Raw genomic sequence first — 9,597 nt, 5'->3', positions numbered from 1 at the left:
CAAATAAATTCAACGATGTGAAACCTGAGTAATACATTTCGACTGCTCTAAAATAAGGTCAAACAGGTATTTTAGTAGAATTTCAGTGCAGAGACCCGTCTTATGGCGCGTCTACACATGCGGATTGGCGGGCGGATCCGCCCAGGCGAAAAGCGGATTTTAAAGGCGGGTGGCGAAATCGGCTCGTCGCTGGCGGAAACTCCGGGTAGTCCCGGACTGATCCAGATTTTCAGCCAGCGAGGAGTCAGTTTCTCTATCCGGCTTCAAAATCTAATTTCCGCCTGCGCGGATTCGCCTGCGAATCCGCAAGTGTGAAAGCGCCAGTAAAGTTGATAACATTTTTATATATGAATATATTTTTAACGCTTCTATTGTTTTTTTTTTCGGCGAACAGTTACACGTGTGTAAAAGAAAGCTATTAAAGGTAACGACGAGGCAAGTTGACGGAAACAAGGCGCGTTGTTTCGTTCAACTTGTCTCGTTCTTATCTTCTTCAGCGCCTTTCCTACTCGTCAATGTGAACCAACAAGGTAGAGGGGCTTAGAACGATAAGTTCGGTGCCTGGTGAACGATATCCCGTCCATTCACCAGGCAAAAGTGACCCCCCCCCCCCCCCCCCCGCTTTTTTTTTTTTTTTTTGCTGCCGCCATGTTGTACAATTTTAACCACTAGACGCGCTACCGTACCTAATCCCGAGGACTTTATGCAAAACTGAACTTTCTCGAGACGTCGAGCAGTGCGGACGCGTCTCCCCTGCGCTCCTGGATTTTCGGCGTTTCGCCGCGGAACCTGGGCCCTTGGGGGTGAGTCTTAACTCTTTTCGATCAGCGGACGACATAGCGAAGCCACGGAATCGTCGTTTCACACGAAACTTCCGCAAGAAAGGCCTATTTCGGACGAAATTTCAAGTCGGGCGGCTAGGCCTAGCGCTAGGCCTAACGCTCCGTCCCTCACGAGGCGCCATGGCGGTCGCAACGAGGGAGCAGCGGAACTTAGCCACACTCATGAACTACATCAAGCGCGATGAAGAAAAGGAGAAGCAAGCCAGCTCAACGGAAACAGACGCGGCGAGAGAGAAGTCGCAATGGAGGACTGTGGGTGGAAAGAAGCTTCGAGTCAAATTGTCGAGGAAGTTCCGGACCACCATAAAGGACGAGGACAGAGCATACGGAATCATCATTCGTACGAAAGGACTCGACCTGAAGACTATCGTCATCGGTGAAATCACGGCCGCGATCGCCACCGCGACCGGAGTATCGCCTCGAGACATGATCGGTACGGACCTCGTGACGAAGAACACCATGAACAACACGATCACCATCAGGACAAACGACAAGCAAAGGGCGCAGAAGTACCTGGGTATCACCACACTCAAGTACCAGGGAGCAGAAGTAGAAACCCAAGCGTACACGGCCAACCGAAAGGAGTCTGTAAGAATAGTGGTCTCCAAATGCCTCCCAATTTCTATCCCGTTCACGGACCAGGAGATCTACGAGCAACTCAAACTGGAGAACCCCAAGATACCTATATCCGACGCGAAGAGGATGGGCAGGACCACCTCGATTCTCGTCACCCTCGACACCACGGAACTTCCTGGATTTATAGTATTCTACTGCTGTGCCAATAGGTACCACCTATACCAAGAGAAAAAGCAAGCGTGCACATCGTGCCGAGAGATGGGACACCGAGCAGACTCCTGCCCGTACGGACTCAGCCAAATTTGTCCCAACTGCGGCGAGGAGCACGACTTCCCCAGGAAAATTCCAGGCATGCGCACGGAGTATACGTGCAAACCCAGATGCGTCATCTGCGGCGGCAGCCACTACACCGGAGGAAAGGAATGTAAGGACAGATACAAGCCTTTGCCCGAGCCGAGGTCTCCGAAAAAGAGCACTCCAGAACAAGATCGGGAGACGGTGAAAATAGACATGGGAAAGAAGAATTTTCCGGAACTGAGTAACGTCACTACAGCGGGAGAAGACTCGGAAGAGGAGCTGAGCTACGCTCAAACCCTCCGCAAGAAGAAAGGCGCAAGCAAGAAGAAGCAAGACTCCAATCCTAGAATTAAGGAGCTCGAAAAGAAATACGAAGACCTCGTACGCAAGCACGAGGAGAGCCTGCGAAAACAGGAAGAGCTCAGAAGACTCAACCAGCAACTCCTACGGGAGCTACAGAAGGAGAGGCACGGCTCAAACCCACTGGTTACGGAACCGCCTAATGAACAGACGACAGTCCAAGAAGTGGAAATGGCACCGCCTCCGTCTCTGCCCAGTGTACGTCCGCGTAAGCGCACAGACTCGGAGAGCACCGTCAATTCTGTACAGACAAGTGACGAAACCAAGACCAGCAGGCCCGGGAAGGTTAGAAGAAAAGAAGAGCCCAACCAGAACGCCATCCTGGCGGGACTAGCTAGGCTTGAGGCTATGCTCAACGAAATGAAACAGAGAATGGACAACCACGACAAGGCATTCCAGAACGTATTCGAACGGCTCGAGCGGCTCGAACAGCGCGCCAATGGACAACAGTAATAACATCGTCGTGTGGCAGTGGAATAGCGGAGGACTTTGCGCCCGGATCAACTCGCTCAAGATGTTGATCATGGATACGGAAACCCCTCCGGACATTATAGCGGTACAAGAATCTGGAGACAAATGTAACCTGCCAGGGTACGCAAGATTCGATGCAGAAGTTCAGCCAACCGGAAAAACGATTCATACTTTCGTCAGACGACATCTCCCAGTCAAGCAACACGAAGTTGACCTGGATGAATCGGTGAAAGCAATAGTCACGGAAATTATACCGAAGAAAAAGAAGCACAAAAGCTTATTCATCTGTAACGTTTACTCGAACCCCAAAGACACCACGAGCGCATGCGCCAAGGTCTTTGCGGAGACGAGCCGCGTAGCGGGTGAAAATCCGACACTGGTGCTGGGCGATTTCAATGCGCACAACACCATATGGGGCTACGGCAGAGACACACCCAAGGGGAGGGAAATCGCCAACCAAGCCGAGTTGCACGAAGCTTTTCTCCTCAACGAAGTTGCGGACTGCACCAGGATCGGAAACAGTGCTCAGAAAGACACGAACCCGGACCTCACATTTGGTATCAACATCGATGACTACACGTGGCTGAACACGCGTGAAAATCTCGGCAGCGATCACTACGTCATCGAGACGAGGGTCCCTCTGCCCGGATACAAGAGCGCAAAATTCCCAACGCAGAAATGCACGGACTGGGACAAGTTCAGGCAGAAACGGAAAGACAGGCCGTTGCACACGATCGAAGAATGGTGCGCACAGCTAGTCGAAGATCACGAGTCTGTTACGACCGAAGTAGAAAATCCTACCCAAGCCCGGACCATGGATAGTAAACTCCAGCATATGCTAGAAGCTTACCGCTCCATATACAGACGATGGAGGAACACTGGAAAGCGGTACCGTAAATTGAGGAAAAAAGCGGCCAAGCTCAGTAAGGAGATTGAAGAACACGCTCAGAAATTAAATCAACAACAGTGGCAGCAAATATGTGACGAACTGCAGGGAAGGCTTCACACCAAGAGTCCATGGACCCTATTCAGGCGCATGTTGGCGCCGGAAGATACCAAACTCGAGAAGCGCAAACTCCTAGCGAAACTCGTCAGAGACCTCAAGGATGACGAAATCTATAACAAACTCAGGACGCAATACTTAGAATCTCCGCCATCTACTACTGAGATTCCAACGGAATACGAAGGGGCCATAAACGACAAGCTGGACGCGCCCATCACCGAAAGCGAAGTCAGAAAGGCCATGGCTGGAGTCAAAACAACTTCCGCACCAGGCCAAGACAAGATTACGAACCGCATGCTACGAAACCTTGACGACAATTCCGTGGAGCGAATCACGGAATACTTTAACGAGCTATGGACTAGCGGAAACCTTCCAAGCAGTTTCCGACACGCCACGGTCTGCTTTATACCGAAACCGGGCAAGCCACTCATGTTGGAGAACTTGCGCCCGATTTCCCTCACATCTTGCGTGGGCAAGCTACTTGAACGCATTATTCAAGTACGTGTTCAAGAGTACATGGAGGAGAACAACCTGTTTACGCACCAGATGTTCGGATTTCGAAGACACCTGTCGACGCAGGACGTGTTTATACAGCTCAGAGAGGAAGAAGACAATAAGAAATGGACCGCCCTAGCAGCACTCGATCTGAAGAAAGCCTTTGACCGCATATCACACGCGGCTATACTCAGGCAAATCTCGGAGCTAGGACTAGGGAAGCGAACGTACAACTATGTTCGCTCGTTCCTATCAGATAGGACGGCAAACATTCAGCTAGAAGGAGACACGTCCGAAACCTTCCCAGTAAATGTTGGCAGCGGAACTCCTCAAGGAGCAGTAATATCTCCGCTCCTCTTCAACATTGCCATGCTGCCAATGTCGCGGAAACTTGAGCAAGTCGCGGGGCTGCAGCACGCAATCTACGCTGACGACATCACGATTTGGACAGCGCACCACTCACCATACATGGGGAAAGTGATGAAAGCCGGCGTAGAAATTGTCAAAGAAGAAGCTGCAAAGATGGGTCTGGAGCTTGCAACTGAAAAATCGGCGCTCCTAGTCAGACCACCGTCGCAGAGAGCTCTAAGAGAAGAGATGGAATTCTACCTCAAGCTGCAAAACATCGACGTACCGAGAGCCGAAAAAGTTCGAATTCTCGGCATGACGGTAACCATCAAGAGGGAGCAGAGCAGTCTCATCGCTGACATCAAGAGAAACGCCGACAACGTAGCGAGACTCGTGAGAAGAGTATCACGAAAGAGCTACGGATTGAAGGAGAATGGAACATGCCGACTAGTCCAAGCCTTCGTCCTCAGCAGGATAATGTACGCGGCGCCGTACATGAATCTGACCGAGGCTTCGATCAAGCAACTCAACTTAATTGTGAGGAAAGCTTTCAAGATAGCACTGAGCATACCAGTATCCACGTCTACAGAAGCGATGGAACAACTAGGAATATACAACAGCTTCGAGGAAATGAGATCTGCACAGAAGCAGTCGCAAGTACTACGGCTCTCTAGAACGGAAACGGGACGCAGGACTCTCCAGAGAATCAAGGAATGTGAACAACACGTCCTCACAAGCAGAAATGCAATATCCCACGAATGGAAAGATTCGGTACGAGTTCCGCCCCTACCGAAAAACATGGACACCGAGAGAAATAAGGACAGGAGAGAAGCCAGAGCCAAAGCACTGGACAAGCTCCACGGCGACCGGGAACATGTTTACCACGCAGACGCAGGCCCGTGCCCAGGAACATGGAACAAGTACGTGATAGCAGTCTGCAGCACCAACGACAAGACTACGGCCTCTGTCTGTGCGGAGAATATTGACGAGGCAGAAGAAGTAGCCGTCGCCTTGGCCTTAACCATGGCGGCATCCAGAACCAAACAAGCCACAATCACCTCAGACTCGAGAACGGCCATCTCGAACTTTGGTGATGGAAAGGTTGGCAAGGCAGCCCGCATGATCCTTCAGAAGAAGACACCGCAGACAGGATCCAGATTCTCGTTAACCTGGGTGCCCGGACACTCTGGACACTCGGGAAACGAAGAGGCCCACGCACTCGTAACCCGTGCACAACAAATCCGGGCGACGAGCTGCCGAGCCACAACGGACGGAGACCACTGCTACGGGGCCGCGCCATACGACAGAGGCCCTCGAGCGTACAACGATATTCTAAGAAGTATCCGAATGCAGCGCAAGTTCATGGGCGCCCCTCATAAGCGACTCTCGCGAACCCAAGAATCGACGTGGAGAAGACTTCAGCTACATAACACCCTAACTCCCCGCATGCTGAGCAGAATCTGGCCGGATCTCTTCAGCGACAAGTGCGAGGAATGTGGTGGTATTGATGGTGGCTGGGCGCACACGTATTGGACGTGCCCGAGCAACCCGATACCAGCCACGCTCCAAAGCAGACTGGACGATCAAGACGAAGATCTTCCCTGGTGTGTGCTCCTGGCCTCAGAGGACTACGAAACACAGTTGGCAGTGATTCTAAGGACACTAGAAATAGAGCATCGGTTAAAGACCCGATTGTCAGAAAGAAGATCCCTCCCCTATTCCCCTCCCTAACGAACCCTCGTTTTGGGCATAAGCCCATTTAATAAGGTTCAATAAAGTTGCTGACTGACTGACTGACTGACTTTATGCAAAACTGAGTCGAGATTTGTATTGCGATTGCTGTAAAAAACATGATAGTCTATTTTTCAATACTGTTAGCCCAAGATATCAGTGTCTAGCTCCGATAAAAACCCAAGATACAGCACTGCGGCCGACGGCATCTAGACGAGCCATTGCGAAGCTGCTCGAATTTTTGTCGTAAAAGTACATTTTGGACTTTAAACAAACGAAACATAACTTATCATAACTTATAAGGTCACGAGTCTAGTAGTCAAAAATGTGCAACATGGCGACGGCCGGGTGGGGATCACTTTCAGCTGCTAGTTTATTACTCTAAGCCCCTCTACCTCATTGATATGAACCAACGGGCCCCCAGCTATCCACACTCCGTAACAGCCACGGCTTTCTCTGCAGTCTCGATCCCCACCCCTCAAGGCATGAACAACCCTGACCGGCATGCATCTTATTTTAGGTATCCCTAAACTGCACCCCGCGACGGGGTGCATCAGACCAATACAACCCACACGACAAACCCTATTCCTCCCCCCCCCCCTCTCCCCAACGACATCACTAGTGGATCCACGCAGCAGCGCCACCTAGTATGCGTCAGCGTCGCCGTTCGGCGCGTCTCACAACGTCGCACAACGTACGCGATGCTAGCGGATACCGCGACGTCAAGACGGACGCGTCTGCCACTTTGCAGCGACCATCGTCGAGTCTCGGCATGTTTGCCGCTTGGAGCGGGTCGGTGATCCACTAACGATGACGTCATGTGGAGAGCAAGTCGTCTGCTTGTTGCGCATGAGCAACGTTATTAGATGAGCACAGTTACGGAACTGCTCATAGACGCCGCTTGCACGAGCAGTACTCCCCCTCACTCACCACGACTCGCCTCCCGTCGTTCGACATGCCGGACGGCTGCTGTCCTAACTGTAGAGCCACTAAACACAGTTAGCTACGCTTCAGAGTAACGATACTTCGGCCATCTTGGTGCTTGAAATCGCGGTTGCCAGTCATCTGAAGCTTTATTTGAAATCGCTGGAAACGCTTTTCCGTCCTTCAGAAATGTTAAAACAGTTCGTTAAAGAGCAAAACCATGTCATCTGAGCTTTCTAACGCCGTATCTAAAGCTGAAGAAGTCGCATTTTTGAATTGTGACGATCGACATTTGCGTCTGCTCTACACTAAACACAAAAATGGCGTCGCACGAAGACAAATGTCTTGTCCACCTTGGTGTCCACGAGCGCTTGTGCCAAGCAGGACAGCACCAGCGTCCCCTGCAGTGGATGCATGGGCGCGAAGTATGGGATGAGAAGAGAGCAGACCACCCCGTGAAACATTCCGTTCAAAACGATAATGTGGACAAAAAATAGCTCATAGCGAATGAACCGGTCAAGCACATGCTACGAGTGTCCAAGATGAGGACTGGAGGGTTTAGTTTGTTACGGTGGAGTATAGTATAGTATAGCTATGGTATAGTATAGTATAGCTATGGCCACGTGAACATTGGGTTTGCGATTGCTATGATCCAGTCGCTGAAGGGCGTTCCCAAGCAAAAAAAACGTGTTTCTTTTTTTTCCTTCTTTGTTGGCCATAGTAAATAAACTATGCGTAGCGGTTGGTATAGAACGAGAAAGTTTAAGAACATGACGTTTTCTTCGATCAAAAGATAATTGAAGAACGCGAAATTTCTTTATGAGCCAACGTCCGCCTAAGCCTAGTGCCGTATAAAGATCTGGTATTGTGGACACATGTGGCATATATATTATATAAATTACAGAAACTTGTCACCAAGAAAGAAAATATTGTTTTCTTTCTCGCTTGATATTTTCTTTATTATAATTGAAATAGATGTTACATGCGCCAGCGATGTCATTTCTTGTTTTGTCGATATTATGCTTAGCCGTTTAGGAGGATGTCGGCTGATAAAGGAATTTCGTATTCCTCTATTATATTTTAATCTCTGTAGCGTCCTTTCGCGTTCTATCCCAATCGCTATATTTTGTTTCAGCTTAGCTCCGAGCGTGGCCAAAGCTACGGGTGGCCACGTCCAAACGCCGGCGATAGGACGCGACTTCTCCTGCACTTCGTATACACGCAATCTGCGCAGAGGTGCACAAAAGTCGGAGAGAGACATTTGGTCTGCTACGGGAGTATCGGCGGCGTCGCCTGCTACACAACTAAAAATGCCGTTTCGCGTCTTGAAATAAAACTCCGGTTCAGCGCGGTGACCGCTGGGCTTCGCGAAGGGTCGTCGCACAGCCGCCAGAGCAAGGCCGGAGCTGGAACACGGAAGTTGGTAACGTTCGGTGACCATACGGGTTTTCCTCTCTGCCGCGGTATTACCGCAGCCCACGGAAAAAGCTGGTTGAGAGAGCTCTCTGGGTAGACTGCCGCCCTGTCTCCGATTTTGAACAAAGCAGCGCGCTACCACGTTTCTCCGGTCGCACCATGGAGTACGAGTTTTCTCAACGCTCCACCGACACCGCATGGTTTTGCCTCTGACCGCCGCCTCGACACCCGATTTTGACCCGTTTTTCATCAGAAAGCGTTTCCTGCCGTCGGCGGATCAACTTTTAGTCGATTTCTCAGCGTCTGTCAACTCCGATGTTCGTTGAGCACCTTCGCGGTATACGACGCGGTTGCGGTTTGAGACTCCTGACGAAGTAGAGTACACATTCATCACGTTAAAGACCCCAGGTTAGCAGTGGTACTGCACTGGCAAAATTGCTCATCTACAGTGTAAACCAGTGTCGCCCCTACTGGCAGACCAACGTTACGCTGTATAAATCACTTAAGCGTCCAACTTGACTTTTTTTTGACTCGCGCCTGACGCTCAAACGTGCCCTTTTTTTTTTTCTTATCTTGCGTTGTCGGTGTAAATTAGTAAACAGAAAACAAAAGGGTGTCCAGCAAATTGGCAAGGAAAGCGTCGAACTTTAAGCCTACGATTCGGCCGTTGAGAACACGAAATCACACGAAAAAACGGGGAAAAAACGTGTAGTAGTTACATCAGTGTCGCCAGCAGGTAGGCATTTTTCGTCCAAGCATGTTTATTACTCTATTATGAAGAACCTAAAATGTAATTTATTTCATTTATATTTTGATATTTAGTTCTCAGCAGGACACAACACTACTGGAAAATTGTGCATTGTCTGCACATATAGAAAATATTTCTAAAATTTTACTTTTGCGAACTACTTCGTGGTGCGTACGAACGCTCTTTTCCAAGTGGTGAAACGTTTCCCAACCTTTGGCTGCGCTCGGAGCTAAGCTGAAACAAAGTATGGCGTCACATTTTCAGAGTTGAAGCTTTCTTCGACGCATGGTTTATAACTTTATATACCCGGGTCGAAAAACACAGTTCTTTTTTTCTCGGGAACGACCTGTCTAGATTAGTATATAGTGTAAGATAGTATAGTATAG

General features: G+C 49.8%; 2 protein-coding genes across 2 annotated transcripts; both read left to right on the top strand.

The window, feature by feature from the left end:
* The first annotated feature begins 962 nt into the window (after positions 1-962).
* Positions 963-2,536, top strand: LOC120844891. Its single transcript, XM_040216885.2, has one exon. The coding sequence runs from the start codon at positions 963-965 to the stop codon at positions 2,526-2,528; it is 1,566 nt and encodes a 521-aa protein (XP_040072819.1). The 3' UTR covers positions 2,529-2,536.
* A 53-nt stretch (positions 2,537-2,589) lies between these two features.
* Positions 2,590-6,186, top strand: LOC120844890. The gene has a single exon (XM_040216884.3). It carries the CDS (start codon positions 2,590-2,592, stop codon positions 6,121-6,123), a length of 3,534 nt encoding a protein of 1,177 aa, XP_040072818.1. The 3' UTR covers positions 6,124-6,186.
* Positions 6,187-9,597: the final 3,411 nt, after the last annotated feature.

Source organism: Ixodes scapularis, unplaced genomic scaffold (assembly GCF_016920785.2).
Source record: "Ixodes scapularis isolate PalLabHiFi unplaced genomic scaffold, ASM1692078v2 PGA_scaffold5__190_contigs__length_132052651, whole genome shotgun sequence".
In the NCBI taxonomy this organism is placed as follows: Eukaryota; Metazoa; Arthropoda; class Arachnida; order Ixodida; family Ixodidae; genus Ixodes; species Ixodes scapularis.
Note: the sequence above shows the minus strand (reverse complement) of the source record. Positions and strands in the feature narration are given on the sequence as shown.